The 17,155-nt window shown below is 34.0% G+C and overlaps 1 protein-coding gene across 1 annotated transcript in view; it reads left to right on the top strand.

The window, feature by feature from the left end:
* Window positions 1–17,155, top strand: part of LOC149775054 (coiled-coil domain-containing protein 157-like) — a 45,878-nt gene that overhangs the window by 15,070 nt on the left and 13,653 nt on the right. Inside the window, exons 3-7 of the mRNA XM_089943334.1 lie at window positions 590–761; window positions 3,181–3,913; window positions 7,202–7,392; window positions 11,088–11,264; window positions 13,866–14,034. Of these exons, the coding sequence (XP_089799460.1) occupies window positions 590–761; window positions 3,181–3,913; window positions 7,202–7,392; window positions 11,088–11,264; window positions 13,866–14,034 (1,442 nt within the window). The remainder of the gene's footprint in view (window positions 1–589; window positions 762–3,180; window positions 3,914–7,201; window positions 7,393–11,087; window positions 11,265–13,865; window positions 14,035–17,155) is intronic.

Raw genomic sequence — 17,155 nt, 5'->3', positions numbered from 1 at the left:
TAGAACCAAACACGACATGGAACCTTATATTGGTGAGACCTTGATTGAGTTTAATACTCAACCTTCCACATTTAATTTATCATCTAAAACACATATGTCCTCTGATTGGCTGTCTTCATTTGGTTTCTACAGCAGAACTTTACAAAGCAATCTCGGAATTCAGTAAAATCTGTCATGCTAAGACCTTGAAAAAGCTTAATTTCCAGGTTTCCACATCTTCATTTAGAGGAGTTATGTCCCCTGATTGTTTATTCTTCTAACATTGGTTTCCCAGCACGAGTTCCTCCTTCAAAGCACAAGCAAAGCAAATTATAGTGAGCTTTTTGTGATTCACCCATTTTTAATAGCTTTTGCTGCTCTCATCATTTAGACCATGCTGGAAGGTTGACAAAGTAGACTAATTGAATGTCTTGTATGTGACATTTCATATTAAATTACATGTCCATTATTTAACAGTATTTGCCAGCATTGTACTATTCAGCTTCACTATTACTGTTCATATGGTTTGCAGTTGATATAATTTTTTAAGCTCAATATAAAAAAATGATTATATTTATTTTCATTTTGTTTTTTATGGGTTTTTTTCTAGGTTGGTTCTACTTCTTCAGTGCACAACTTTATTTACCAATCAAACTTCCATGCTGACAAAAGTTGATGGAGACAGCAACCTCCATAAAGAGAGTTCAGTTGGTCTGGTTGCCAAACGATACTGGTCTGACCTTGTTAAAATGCAGAGTGCTGTCCAGAAAACAGTGGCTGATGTAGGTATCAGTTCTCAACAAAAAAATGAACGTCCAATGTGTTTACCTCTATATCCAAGTAAAAAGGTCATGATCTCAACCACTCAAACCAGTCAGTTGTGCCTTTAAATTAATTTACCCAGGGAAAGAAAACAGTGCCAACCAATGTCAAATCATGCTTACCATTGTCCCAATTACTGTGTAAGTGTGTTGTGACCAATAATAAGGGTAGCGTGAATTCTAAATTGTTAGTAGTTGGCTTTGGCATCTTGATACAGTGTTATATCAGTATGGTCATGTAATTGCATTTACTCTTGTTACAACTCTGTGGTCTTAAACTAAGTAACGGAAAAGAATAAAAACCAAGAAGTTTTGTCAAAAAAACTTATAGTATTATGAATTAAATCCCTAATAGTTATACAAATTCTATCACAGTTTTGAGATGTATGAAGTTCCAGTTAAATTCCACTGGCATTCTAAATGAATTCTGATACAGGATGTTAACATGCATGTTGTCTTGAATGTGCCAGTGGCCAGGATTGTGGTGATGTGTTAACAGACATTTGATGTATCGCATTAATAAAATCCAAAATATTCTTGTCTAAATTCACTATAATTCCAAATTAATATGTCCATCAAAGAATATTATTGAGCACTTTGTAGTTCCAGTGAATAATGATTTGAATAAATAAATATACCCAGACTAAAGACTGAACACAGCAATATGACTAATTCTACTTAAGATGTTTAGGCAAGGATGAATAATTTTTCAAGTCAGCAACAATGATGTCAAAAGCTATGACACTGTAATAGAGCAAGGATGTAGGTCAGTCTCCTTTCTAAAACATTAAAAGTTGTCAACCAGTTTAAGAATTTCCAAGTCTGGAAAACTGATGTCTAGACTCAGATTCAAATAAATGTGTTTACCTCCATTAATAATGATCCGAATATTCAATCTATGATCTTAGAGAAATATAAGCTATGTATTATGTTGTTTACAAAATAAATGTCACTGGTCAGGTACACCATTAACTTGCTTTTAGAGAATGTTAGGTACAAAATACAGATGTACATAACATATAATCATTAAGAAAAGGCAACATACAATACAAATTAAATATACATAACACTCTAATGAAACTAAATAGTATTGTTCTAAATTTTTGTACTAATATAGTTTATTCAAAGTCTGTTTAGTACTGACTGTTGTAAAGTATATCAACTTAAATGGCATCATTAAATATACAGATGAAAATTATTGAATCCTATGGACTTTTACAGTGGTGCTCAGGTACTAAACTTTGTCAAGAAAAGAGGGGTCTATCATAACAAATTTCATTATGGTATCAATCATTTTCAGCTTGTGAAGCTTTCATTGTGACATCAGAGCATGCAACATTCAATCCAGTTTGTACTGGATCACACCTTTAAGTTGATCTCATCCAAAAATGTCCATTTACTTTAGCATTGATTTTTCCTTACGTATTTCTTGAGGTTTATAAATAACAAATTTCTCAATGTACATGGATGTATGAGGATCCAAATAAAGTTAATAATCGCCATTTAAAGGCATATGTAGTCAAATTCCAAAAATGACACTCATTACTAAAATAGTGCTATCACTTGTTTAAGTTTTCTGGAAAATGCAGTAATGAGTGGCATTGGACTTCTACATTTCTAACCATGGATGTACGGGACTTCTAAAAATGAAAAATAATGAAAACTCCTGGCAAAGCAAGCACATTATTTGCATTGCTATCAAACTTAAAAAGTTTATGGTTCTAGTATTACATAACAGATCAGTGTATTATATAACAGATCAATATTTTATATAACAGATCATAGTATTATTTGTCAGATCCTGGCATTATATAACAGGTCCTGGTATTATATAACAGATACTGGTATTAAATAATAGAACATGTTATTATGTCAGATCCTAGTATTCTATAATAGATCCTGGTATTTTATAACAGATTGTAGTTTTATATGTCAGATCCTGGTATTATATAACAGATCCTGGTATTACATAACAGATCCTGGTATTTTATAACAGATTGCAGTTTCACTTGTCAGATCCTGGTATTATATGTTAGATCCTAGTAATATATGTTAGATCCTAGTATTGTGTAACTGATAATGGTATTATATAACAAATCCTATATTATATGTCAGATCCTGGTATTATATAACATATCCTAGTATCATATGTCAGATCCTAGTATAATATAACAGATCCTGATATTATATAACTGATTGTAGTATTATATGTCAGATCAAAGTATTATATAATAGATCCTGGTATTATGTAACAGATCCTGGTGCTATATAACAGATCCAGGTGTTATATAACAGATTGTGGTATTATATGTCAGATCCTAGTTTTATATAAAAGATTATAGTATTATATAAAAGATCATGGTATTATTTGTGCTTTTAGAGCAAGCTGCAGAGCAGAAAAATATCTGAGCTAGAAAACAGCATTAACCAAGTACATCACAACAGAAACGACAACCGACCAAAAACTGCTGGCTTTAGGGGTCTTATCCCACCGAACAGAGCAGAAGCAATCCTTGGTGTTTCTTTTGACCCAGAAAATCTCCACAAGTACAGTGCTAGTCTTGCCAAAGATGAATACAACAAGTCATGTCAGACAAACGATACAGTTTTTACACCATGTGAATCATGTAGTTATGTTCAAAAATGTTTCCGACAGACTGGGGATACAGTCATCAGTATCTGTCAGTCACAGCAGCTGCCATCTTGCCTACAAAAGTTCCGTCCACTGGTTGCAGACCATGACTGGCTGACAGCAAATGATATTGCTCGATGGTCAACAGAACAACAAAAAGACATGACTCGAATTAGTAAGCATATGGAAAATTTGACTCTTACTGTTAAATCTCTCAAAGAATATGAGGAAAAATGTAAAAAGCTGGAAAAGCGAGTGTCAACTTTTGACAGAGAAATGCAACGAGAAAAAGATGAGAGATCAGAAATGCATCATAATTATGAAAGAAAAATTAGGGACATGGAGTCTAACCATGAAAAGAATTTGGAACTTGAAAGACATGAGAAAGAGATGTTGAAACTGAGTAAAAGTGATCTTGAGAAATTGCTGGAAAAACACAAATTTGAATTAGAAGAGAAGCTTCACATCCTGAAAGAACTTGGTAAGTTTTTCAGGCCTTGATTATCTTTATTTAATTTTCAGTGTAAATTAATATTTTGCTGAACTTTGAAAAAATTAGTCAAAATCTGTTTTAAAGATAAATTCTGTGAAACAATTACTGACCATAAACAGGCTTCTTATTAAAATTCTAAAGCCAGATTATGTAACAAATAAACCTCAACTGAGCATCCACCTGTTTTTTAAGAAGTAATGTTTTTTACTTCCCAGGAGTGGCTGCTCAAGACAAGTTTGATTGTTTCCTTGAGACAAGTTTGACAGTTTCTTTAAGACAGGTTTGACTGTTTCCTTAAGACAGTGCTGATTGTTTCCTTAAGGCAGTGTTAACAGTTTCCATGAGACAATGTTGACTGTTTCTTTAAGAGAGGTTGACTGTTTCTTTAAGACAGGTTTGACTATTTCTTTAACACAGGATTGACTGTTTCTTTAAGACAGGGTTGACTGTTTCTTTAAGACAGGTATGACTGTTTCCTTAAGACAGGATTGACTGTTTCTTTAAGACAATGTTGACTATTTCCTTCAGATAATTTTGACTGTTTTGTTAAGACAGGCTTGACTATTTCCTTAAGACAGGGTTGACTGTTTCTTTAAGAAAGGTTTGACTGTTTCTTATAGACGGGATTGACTGTTTCTTTAAGACAGGTTTGACTGTTTCTTTAAGACAGGATTTTACTGTTTCCTTAAGACAGGATTGACTGTTTCTTTAAGACAAGTTTGTTTCTTTATGGCAGTTTTGACTGTTTCTTTAAGACAGGTATGACGTTTCTTTAAGACAGGGGTGACTGTTTCTTTAAGACAGGATTGACTGTTTCTTTAAGACAGATTTGACAGTTTAATTAAGATAGGGTTGACTTATTGTACTTGTCTTGCTTCTTCACTTTAGTGTAATGTATACTTTGATAAAAACTTACTGTGAGCTACATGCAAAAAAGATATGAATTGTTTTTTCTTTCTTCCTGTACATTTCTTTGAAAATTATGTACACTGTACAGTAAGATTGCAGTCAGAGATATGATTAAATATCAGCATTTACTATTACCACATCCAAACTTAACTTGGTTCTTTAGTCCTTTTCACATACAAATTCCATTTTCATATTTGTTTTTTTTAAAAGACCCTTTCATCATCTGAAAAAAAATCAAAACAAAGTTTCTTACTTCAATCATATTTCCTTTTAAATTGTCTTGAGGACAAATGGTATTTATATCATATAACAAGTCACATTTTTAAATGCCAGAATGTTTATAATAAGTGAAAGCATAGGTCTTGCTAGGATTTTAAAACTAGGAGTCCAGGACTCCTATTTTGGAAAAAACAGGAGTCCCACCAGCACAAGCTGCAGTCCCCTACCAGAAGCATATTAGGCATACCTAAAATGGCTAAATTTCCAGATGATTAGAACCAGTGGTTGCCAATGAGTTTAATTTTGTAACTTCTTTACAACACTGACATATAACTCTTGTTTGTCCATTAAAGTGAGAGTGAATTATGACAGCTAAGGAAATGTCTTACTCCACGCACTAAGCTAAGCATCACACGTAGTGTTCCATGTGAAACGTGAAATATCAGTTCAAGCAACTTCTAGCACTCTGTCTAATCCCATTACAATCTTCGCCAATTTGCTCCAAAATACTTATCCAAATTGCAAACATCATTCTCTCTAACTCTAAACATGTCTTGATTTCGAGGTCACATGCACAGCTTATTTGGCTACACTTGAAAACGAACACAATATAATGAAAGGTAAAGTTGTTCATTTGATGTACTCTTACACAAAAGTGGGTCTTTCTGTCTCTGTATTTAGTCATTGTAAATATCAGTACATTTTCCCACCACTCTGCAGCTTGTCAAGTCTTTGAACTTGCCGCCAAGCTATTGGGTCTTGTTCTCCAGATGTAATCTTACAATGACTACATGTACATCTGGGGGTCTTTCAGCCACTGAATTTTCTCATTGTAATTATCATCACAGCTAAAATGATCATTTGATCAACACATTTTCCCACTCAGCAGATGGTTGAAGCAGGACTGGCAAGCCCTTGACTTTACCATCCGGCAAATGTGTATGGAGGACTCCTGTATAAGTGATTTTCTGCATCCCAGGTTAAAAAAATTGCGTCCAAATGAGCGTGATTAAGCATTTCTGAGACCTTTGTGAAAGAAATTACATATGTTTTGGAAATATGACTTTTTTCTTTTGCATTTGTACTAGATGTAAAAAAGGATAATTTGTGCCATAATTTGAAACATTATGATTAGGTGTTTTATTTCTTAAAGCGTCATTATGTCCTTTATGTGTTAAGAGTGATAATAGAACTAAACATGGAAACTGAACCATTAGTATAATAGCTTGACAACTGAAATGACAACAGAAGCAGCAACAACAACTACAGTTATTACTACCATACAACAACTTAAACAACAACAACGGATAATAGTAGTAACAACAAAAACAACAAAATAATCATCATGTTCCTAACTATCATCATCATCATCATCATTATCATCATCATCATCAGAATTAGAATCAGAATCTTATTTTACTTTATTCTCCTACTTTCAGTGGTATGTGGAATTTGTATCAATTTACCAGTACATTTTATCTTAATGTTTGCTTAACTTTAGATGGAAATTACTTTCATGAAGCTACAGCACTACGGATTTTGATAGTCCCTAATTATACAAATTAAAATAAACCTTTACTTGGGCAGAATATGTAAAATATAAGATTCTTTGCAATATAAAGAAAGACATATTGTCCACTCGGTTCTTAAAGAGCTCACTGTTAGGGATCACTGCCATCTCACCTCTATCTGCTTGGGTTCGAGTCTCAGGTTTGGCCAATGTGGGTGTGTGAGAAAGCTTGCCAGTAACTTCTCATGGGTTGTTGGTTCTTTCCAGGGTTTTCCCAAGTTCTTGCTCCACCATTTATACTGGCCGCCATGTATAGCCTATCTTGTGCTGAATAATGGTGTTAAACCCTTCAACAACAACAAAATATGAAGAATTATTATACTTAAGGTTGAATATATAAAGAAAAGTCATTATACAGTGATCTGTACAATATGAATTTTTACTGCACTCATCCATGCTGTTGTAAAACCTGCATATGTCCAGCACAGGTTTATCAATACAACATACGCTCATACAATAAAAATTCATAATGTGTCAGTCACTCTATAATAACCTTCTGATATTTTATATAAAAAGTTTTATATTGTTCAAGCATTTCTATATAGTTTATTAAAAAAAATATGTCATATAATTGCTAGAGAAAACAAAGTGTAAGCTTGAAGTGGAACTGTCGGAGAACAGGACAAATGCAGAAGAAGTTCAGAGATTAGAACGTGAGATGTCAGATCTACGCATAAAGCTGGATGATATTTCTGCAAAGATGGAGAGCTCAGCGAAAGAACTTTCTCGAGAACAGGCCAAGAACAAAAGTGCATCCAAACATAGCCAGGTAAAAATCACAGCACACTAAATTCATTTTTCCATTTTCTACCATTCATATGCTGCTGGTGATTAATGCCGTTTACACTGTGTAATACACAGATGTTATATCTGTAGTATAGATAATGCTAAACTTTGCTTTGTCAATTACTTTAGGCTAATTGATTTACTACATTCTGAGTTACCACCTGGTCTCTGTTCAGTAAGAATTTGGTTCTTCTGAATGTCTGGGGGTTTTGGTTGCAAATCAAGCAAAATACAATGTTTAGTAAATCCTGTCAAACTTTAGCCCCTGTAAAAATTAGAGCACAGGACAAAATTTGGAAAATAATTGTAATTTCATGTATTAATGTAAATTTAATTTTTTTTGATAGAGGAATTTAAAAAATGTTGAGATTTTTTTTGTATCTGCATTTCACATATTTAGTACTTTTCTGTTTTCTAACATTATGACAAAAAATATGACCCAAAAATTTGTTGTATCCTTTTATTTACCCCTCTAGTGTTGGAATTCCTGGCAAGCTCTTTCCACTTAAATTTAAACTGATCAAGTCACCCTATCAAATCACTTTTGAAATTAACCCATGTACATGTTTGCTTTCCAGACAAAGACCTGCCTTTAACTTCCTCTTTTTACAGTGTCATATATTGTTATCATTAACAATCTTATATACCCCTAATCACACAAAAACACTAGCTTGATGAAAAAAAGTAGCTTTCAAATATTTTTCCTTTGTGTCGTGTGATGTTTGAATCATGCCGACCCATGAATTAGGAATTCCAAATTGATATGAAAAGTTATGTTTTTGGTAGTTATAAACAGTACTATAATTCAGCTTCGGAGAGGGAAAGAGCTTAAAAATGTACTTGTAATTCATTGATATCAATTAATATTTTAGAATCAGCATGTGTATATGTGTGCCTTATGAAATTTCATTTGGGATATGACTGACTGTGATACCATATTTTTTTTGTTGCTGATCCCAATCAGATGTCTGAAAACATCTGTACAGTTGCAGAAATGTTTCCTTCATTCCATTTGATATATGCAATATGTTTCCTCAATTGTAACTTTTGTTTTAGATTTTTCCTTACTGGGAGACATCATGATCATGCTGAAGCTTGTCTTTGTTTTTTAAGTGCATTTTAAGTAAAGTAAGTAATCAGGTCTTCCACGTATTTGCATTGCTAAAGAGCTGACATACAGGTAATGACAGAAATACAATTTGTGGTTTTAATTGCTTGAATTTAATACAAGGCCAAGGTTATCTGCTTAGGTATGTTTGGAAACAGATGTTCTAGCATAAAGTGCTAAATGACGTTTTTTGATGTCGTTTCTTTTAACGAACTAATTTATGCTTTTAATGACAATCTGTTTCATGGTTTTTATTGCGAAGGTAATATAGTTTTAAATATTGTTCAGTTATCTGGTTTGTTGACTCTGGTTGCCTTGATAAATATCCTAAACAAGATTTATATCCTTAGAACAGAACGGAATTTTAATATGATGTGGGGGCCCTGAATGGCTGAGTGGTCGAAAGTGCTCACCATTACGGATCATTGCCATCTCACCTCTATCTGTGTGCGTTTGAGTTTTGGGTTCGGCAAATATGGGGTATGTGAGAAGGCGCGCCAGTAGCTTCTCATGGGTCGGTGGTTATTTCCAGGGTTTTCCCTGGTTCTTCCTCCACCATTTATACTGGCTGCCATGTATAGCCCATCTTGTGCTGAATAATGGCATTAAACCCTACAACAACAACAACAATATACAGTGTAACATGATATGAGACTTGACAAATATACCATAATATTGAAGTACTTTTATTCCAAAACCACCTGTAACTAAGATAAATCTGCTATAATGCAGCCTAACTTTATACTATGTTAATGGGTGAATAAACAAATATATTTTGCTGGCTGCAGATCCTATGTCTTATATTTAGGACTTGTTGTTCATAAAAACCTGTTTCTATACCAGTAAAAAACAAAAAACAATCCAACGAAAGCAACAGCTTTCTCCTCTGTTACAACAAAAGGGAACTTGTTTTCAACACAAGGACAAAATTACATAGATACTTTTGGTTTACACTGTTCACTAACCCTTATAATATTAATTTCTTTTACAAGCTGTACATGGACATATGAAAATTTGCAACAAACATTGCAGGAATTATGAATGATAGAAGGTTGGAAACACCAGAGTCCTTTGTGTTCGTAAAATTCCACAAAGTACTCATTTTGTGAGAAACAAAACTCCTGCTAATATTGGGTTAAGAGGTTCAAAATTGTAATGTTGGAATTATCCTAGACTGTTGATATCTTATTGGTCCTAAATGAAAATACAACCCATCAGACATCAAGTAATGCAGATACTGCCTATCTGACATGCCCTCAGACATCCAGTAATGATAATACTGCCCATCAGACATCCAGTAATGAAAATACTGCCTATCTGACATGCCCTCAGACATCCAATAATGAAAATACTGCCTATCAAACATGCCCTCAGACATCCAGTAATGAAAATACTGCCTATCTGACATGCCATCAGACATCCAATAATGAAAATACTGCTCATCAGGCATGCCTTCAAGACATCCAGTGATGAAAATACTGCCTATCTGACATGCCCTCAGACATCCAATAATGAAAATACTGCCTATCTGACATGCCCTCAGACATCCAATAATGAAAATGTTGCCTATCTGACATGCCCTCAGACATCCAGTGATGAAAATACTGCTCATCAGACATGACCTCATACATCCAATAATGAAAATAATGGCTATCTAACATGCCCTCAGACATCCAATAATGAAAATCTTATCAATAGTTTTCCAGAATGGATGGTCACATCCACATTTGATTTTCACAGAGAGACTTCATATGAAGTCTAGTTGATCCTAAATGAAGATGGTACCAAAATGTTACACCTGATATGGCCACCATGTTATCACTTATTGTCATGGACATCTACATGAAATTTTCTAAAAGTCTTATGATGTCTATATGGTAATGAAAAGGTCAAGTGCTGAGTTAAATAAGGCAGCTGAGTGATATCAGGCATACTTGGACCTCTTGTTTCTCTTGACCTACCCACATCAGTGTGTACCATTTTAACTACTGCAATTGAAGTTTTGACTTTTTTATTCAGCTGAAAGGTCCAAATTAAATATTAGGCCCACTTGTGTCTCTTGTTATCTACTGACCTACCTACATCAGTGTGCCATGTTAGCTACAGCAATTCAAGTTTTGACCATTTTTATTCAACTGAAAATTCTAATTGAAATCTTAAATGAATTATTTTGAAAAGCTATTACTTTCATTTTTGGGGCTAGATTGCAAATAAGCAGGTGCTCCTTGCACCATGGATTTTATTTGTATTGCCCAAACAGGGTTTGCTAGCTACAGCCTCCACAAAATGTACAATATTCAAGACAGCAAACCTACAACCAATCCTTCTAAGATGGTTTATAGTCTGTACCTAACTAATTACAGTTGTACTTACTTATGAATGTGCTGTTCTTTACAAGTTTTATTCCAAGATTTTCTTATACCATTTAAAACGCAGTAAATCTATTTTTAAATTTAATTCTTCAGTTTCATTTAATATTCAGTTATAAAACTACTGTTAAGAGTTTCGTTTTGTTTTTGGCCTGTGTAATTTGGGAAAATGTATTTTTAGTTACGTCTTAAATGTTACAGAACATCAAGTCCAAACAAGAGGCACTGCTACAGAGAGTCGATACCCTTGACCAGGAAAATGTAGAGCTACGAGACCAGGTGGCAGCACTAGAGGAGGAAAAGGAAAGCATACAAGAATCTTTGGAAAAAGCAAAGAATGATGTTGAACATTGGATGAAAACCGTAAAGGAAAAAGAGGTAAAGAATTGCTTTGACTGAAAGGTAGCGTGTTCTGATTATTGGCACTTTGTTCCTAGGACCCTGGAGGTCATAAAACTCTGAGCTTAAATTTCCTTTTTCAGTCTATCAGAATAGACCTTTCAGAAATAACAGTATTTTTGATTGGTTGAAAGAAATTCTTCAGGTCAAACTCAAGCTGATGAGTTTTATAATTTCCAGGTCATTGCTGTGGCCACTTATGCTGTGTCTTTGAGAAACCACTGAACTATGATTGCTTATGGACTCACTTGTCACTGCATTAATATACTCATAAAAGCTGTTGTAATGAATATTTCTGATTTTCGAGGGAATAAAATACATTGAATTATAAAGGCTATTGCCAGTGTCATTTAAGCCTGCAAGAAATTATAATTTAGAAGCAGACAAATCTCGATATTTGTCAAAATGTGTACTACTTGCAGATTTATTCCTGAACAATATTTTTCAATTTTTTAACCATCACATTGCTTTGTCTTCATTTATAAACTGGTTCCATTAATATTGTCATGCTGGGGTTTATATATAAAAAAAAAATTAACTTTGGAATCATGCGCTAGAGTATGCCACAGCACAAGAGTAGAGTATGACACAACAAAATGGTTACAGATAACAGAGGGGAAAAGTAGAGAAGGTGTTCACCCTTAATGCTCACCTCAACATCTTTTGTTCCAAAGCTGCTGAACAAAATTAAACCATATATCACAGGTGAAATCCAGGTTAGAATCTCATTCAAATGAGTACAAAAGATGCCAGTCTGAAAATATGCCCACTGTTTCTTAAAGTATATTTTAAAAACTTGAAGAAGACAAACATTCACAGAAACCCAGTTAGCATAATTTATCCAAACTGGCTGGAAAGAATTATGATAGTAAAGCTATAATTTATAGTTTGTAGACCTGCCTATCAGATAAGGCCACCATTACTAAAAGTAGAAACAAAGTTAAATTACTTCTGAAAAACTACTCAGCGAAATAGCCTTCAGTACTGATATAATAATAATAATAATAATGAGGACGTTGTATAGCACCTAATCTATAGAAGCTTTACAAGATTAGACATCACCTATAACATAGAAAACATATATAATGATACAATTACAAAAAACAAACACCATGAAATTAGAAAACATTAAAAAAAACATGTAAATTTTATTCTTTTACTTAAAACCATTTATTTAACTTTGCAGCTGTAAAATTGAACAGTCTCAAACCCCAATTCTGACAAAACAAGCATGGAATGGCAGGTCCTCATATGAGAGCTGTCAGACTGCCTCAAGCACTGCCATGTGATCCTGTCTGCCATATATACTCATTTATAAGTTGAGTCAAACTGCAAACAACAAAAGTCCTGATCTGCTGCAGCATAATACACCTGCTGATCGGGGTCTATATTGTTCAACTGGTTACATGTGATGGTAGATCTAGATCTAGGTCTGTGCAGTTTGAAGTTGGGCTTGACTTATGAGCAAGTATATATATATATATATATATATATATATATATATATATATATATATGGTAAATTGTTACGAATACTGTCAAGCATCAGACAATATCTTATTTAACATTGTTGGCATAGCTATAACAGTAAATACAATTGAGGTTTTGTTTCAAAGTAATGATGCAGAAAATTACAAAATTCAATCAATCAGTTCATGTTTTCTTAAATGGTTTGTTTAAATAGTAACATACTGTCAAGGATCTAAGGCTGTCTCATTTAAATGTGTAAACAAAAATGTTTCTACAATAAATGAAGCACTGGAAAAATAATAAATTTGTATGGTGGTCTTCTTAAAATATAGTTGAAAATAAGCACAGTAAATATTCCTTAGTTTGAAAGTACTTCACATTTTGTTATGTTAGTGCAAACAGAAAGCTCAATATAATCTGTGCTCAACAAAGGTTTCCTTCACTGAGGGTAGCACTCTTGTCGTGACCAACCACTTGAAAGAATTATACATGTCTCTTAAAAGTGAGTATGTTGTCTCAAGGGCAAGAGTAATCAACAAATAGCCAATTGTGACAGTCACCAGTAATATGTCTAAAGTCAAGTGGAAGCGATGCTTTGAAAACCTAGGTATCATGAATGTGCATGATCTCAGAGAACTCAGTATAGCTCAAGGAGGGGCGATTAAAAAATTTTGCACCAAATTTAAGCGCTTGTACAAATTGCCAGATAAAATTTGCCAACTTCACCTAGTAGCATGACCCTTGCTGTTTCAGTTACACGCAAAATGATGTCAATCTCAGATCAATACTTGTGTATGATACGCATATTTCACATGGCCATCTCACATGGGCAAATATATCTCATATGCTTTGGAATGTCACAATCTCATCTGTCATGTGCCTGTTATTTATTTAAAAAAAGTTGAGTGTCACTGGAGGGCACATTTTATTGCAGATGAAATTGTGAATTTTTGGATCTTCTTTTGCTGGAGAACAATTTAAACAGATAATAATACAATGATCCATACAATCCAGGTACTGTTGTATTTTTTTCTTCTAAAATTCCATCTGCTTCAGTATGATTCTGAGAAAAGGTACATTTATAATATAAATCTTTTTTTCATTTCATCAGGCTCAGGTGGAACAACTTCAGTCAGAGAAAGACAGATTAGAGGAGTCTATCAGCAATCTACAGTCTACTATAAAGACTCTGCAGGAACAGCTGGAAGAGGAAAAAGAGAAAGAGAGACTTTTAGTGGAGTACCCCGATCTCAATGGTCCAGTCAATCGTGATATTGCTGGTCAGTAAAATAATATGCTGTTATGTTTAAGGCTTTCTATAACATGGCCATTAATCTTGTCTCTTATTTCCATGTTTGTGAGAAGTGCAACGTAAAGTCACTTTTATGGTGTCAGCATCATCGACAGTTGATTAAGGTTTTGGATTTATTTGCTGATATTTCCTTGCCCCATGATAAGTTTTTATCATACTTGAGCCATATGAGGCTAAATAAATTCTTTCTATGACATGTTCACTTGGCCCTGCAATCTTGGAGTCAAGGTCACAATCATATCAATTTTTTAAATAAAAGTATAATTGTTTTTGCTTATATTTCCTAAACTCCTTAACTCATTCGGTGATGAGGCTGTACCCTATTTCCAAGCTCTGCAGCATCAAGGTTTTTTAAGCTACACTAAAGTGGGTGGTATTACAAAACAGCCGACAGATATAGCTCTACAATGATACCAATAAATCTGGAAGTTCTAGTTGCACTACAAAATACAGAGGGAAAAACCAAATTTTTTGGACCCATTTTTTTCCATCCAAAATTTGTTCGTGGTCGAGATGCGATTTTGAGTCCAGATTTTAGACCTTTTGGCCTCAGATCTAAGGCAGACTGGTCTGAACTGCATACAGACAGGTGAACCTTTGCAAAAACTAGGATAAGGTGGGCATTTGGAATAAAGAGTGGTCTCCATATGAAAATGATGGGGTCCATTAAGCAACAAAAAAAACTCCAGTTTTTACCCATCTGCTCATGCACAAACAAAATAACCAACAGAAAACTATGTTTCTAATACAACTAGGCATTAGTCTCATGGAAAATCTGTTGAAAGCCGATGTATTACGATGTATTCAGAAATAGCCCCCAAAATGCCTTTCACATTGAGGCGAAAACGACAAAAACCTCTGGGACCACATGAGTTAATGTGTTTTGTTCATATTTAGAATGAATCGTTGTGAAGTTAAGAATGTTCATTTTGCAATATGGTTTCTAGCTACTTTATGCTTGTAGTCAAAAGCAGTCAGAGAAAATTTGCATTAAGGGTTTTTGAAAAACGTTTTTTAATATTATATTTCATAAGCTCTTTGATGGAATTTGCTTATACTTGTGTTGAGTTATTATGAAGGTTAGACAGCTTGTTTTGTGACATTCTTTCTTGTCCCTTTGATCTTGGGATCAAGGTCATGGTCATAGACAATTTGCAGTAAAGTTTTGGTTAAACATTGTTTGCCTTTATGCACATTTGGGTGTCAGAGAAACATGTTGGAGATATCTGATACACACATTTTGTTGCCATGAATATTTTGACACAAAAGATTTGCAAAATGCAATCAGGATTTTTTCAATATCTAATGTATAGGATGAGGGATGGCATCTTGTATACTTTGAACATAGGCATTGTTATGATGGAGTAGCTTCCATTAATCTCGTGAACTGTCATGTGATTTCCATCGAGCTCAGCAACATCTCGTCCAGACAAACTAACCTCAATGCTTGTCAGACTAGAAAATGATCTCCAGATGAAAATGGCAACCACTAATCATTAGCCACATAAGTGTAAGAAGCAGAACACAATAGAATAACTGTGGATTGTAACTTTAATAAAAAATGGAGAAAATAGATCCTTTGACTGGAATATGGCATTGGGATTACCATTGTGACTTGTGATCACATGATTAAGTTTAAGAATTTTCAAAAATCTGCTTGAAGATATCTGAAGAACCCATTATCACTCAAGGCATTCTTTCACTAAAAAGAAATAAGTAAGCTTGCAGAGACAAATGCGTCAGTTGGATTACAAACTGTGGGAGTCATTGTTGCTTTTGTTGGCTTGGAATTTTGCTGCAATAAGAGAAAGGTTTAAAAGTTTAAATGTAGCTTACTAAAAAGAAGATGAATCATTTGCCTCTTTCATTTTTGGATAAATGAATTCTAGGACAAAATACAATAAAGCCAATGATAGTACACATTTTATGACAGGTAGTAAATTAACTACCATGTGATTAAAGAGATTTATTTGGTATTTTGTACTGGCTTATATATATTATATGTAATGTTTGGTTTATAATATTGATACAGAAAGATGAAGGATACTGTTAAAAGTATGACTGTTAAGTAAAAGGAAAATGAACTAATAAAATTACTCTATGAATGGACAATGTATTTGTTAATTGTGTATGTTTGTTTGTATGTATTATTGTGGCTGAGAGAGAGAATATGTAGTGCAAGTTGCAGTTTCCTATTTCAAGCTGAAAAAAGTATACATGTCAGATGAAATTTTTTCAGTTCATTCTTGATACCCATATTTTTCACTTACCGTATCTACTCGCGTATAAGCCCGTTCACGTATAAGCCAACCCAACCCCCCAACTGAATTGGTAAAACTGTTATAAAGTGCATGACCCACGTATAAGCCGACCCATAATTTCTAGACTACCGGTACATCATAAGATGCACAAAGTGAGTTCTGAATACGTTTACTTAGGCAGATCATTTTATTAAATAAAATGAAAGTAAGAAAGCTATTTATATGTTGAAATAAAAACAATTCTAAAGTGTTAAGTCTTAATGGAAATTTAATTAATCCTCATTCTAAAATCATGAATTATAAAAGTTCTATCACTTTTAGAATCCTTCAAAATCTGGCTCTGTATCAGACTCGCCAAACAGTTCATGAAACTCGGCTTCTGTTACGGGCGTGCTTTCATCATATATGTCATCATTGTCATCATGGTCATCCGATAATGTGTCATTCTCCTTCTCGCTCTCCTCGTCATTGTCGGATTGAAATATAGCATCATCCTCTGTTCCATCCATGGCATTGCTGATACTGCACTTCCTGAATGATTTTGCAATCATTTCCGATGGAATTGAGTCCCATGCTTCTTTTACCCACTTGGAGACCAAATCGATGTCCAGCCTCATTAAATTCCCGCCTTTTGTCATTTTCACAGCCTTTGAACAAGCCCATTCTGCCCACATCTTTCGTAACTTGTCTTTAAAAGGTTTGTTAAGGCAGACATCAGGAGGTTGTAACACTGACATTAAACCTCCTGGTATCACAGCCAGTGTTGTTTTCATTTTCTTTGTGGACTTTTTTACTTCATCGGTCTTACTTCAATTGATCAAAATATGA

This window comes from Sinohyriopsis cumingii, chromosome 19, assembly GCF_028554795.1.
Source record: "Sinohyriopsis cumingii isolate HCF-2022 chromosome 19, ASM2855479v2, whole genome shotgun sequence".
Taxonomy (NCBI): Eukaryota; Metazoa; Mollusca; class Bivalvia; order Unionida; family Unionidae; genus Sinohyriopsis; species Sinohyriopsis cumingii.
The sequence above is the reverse complement of the archived record's forward strand: the minus strand, read 5'-3'. Positions and strand labels throughout refer to the sequence as shown.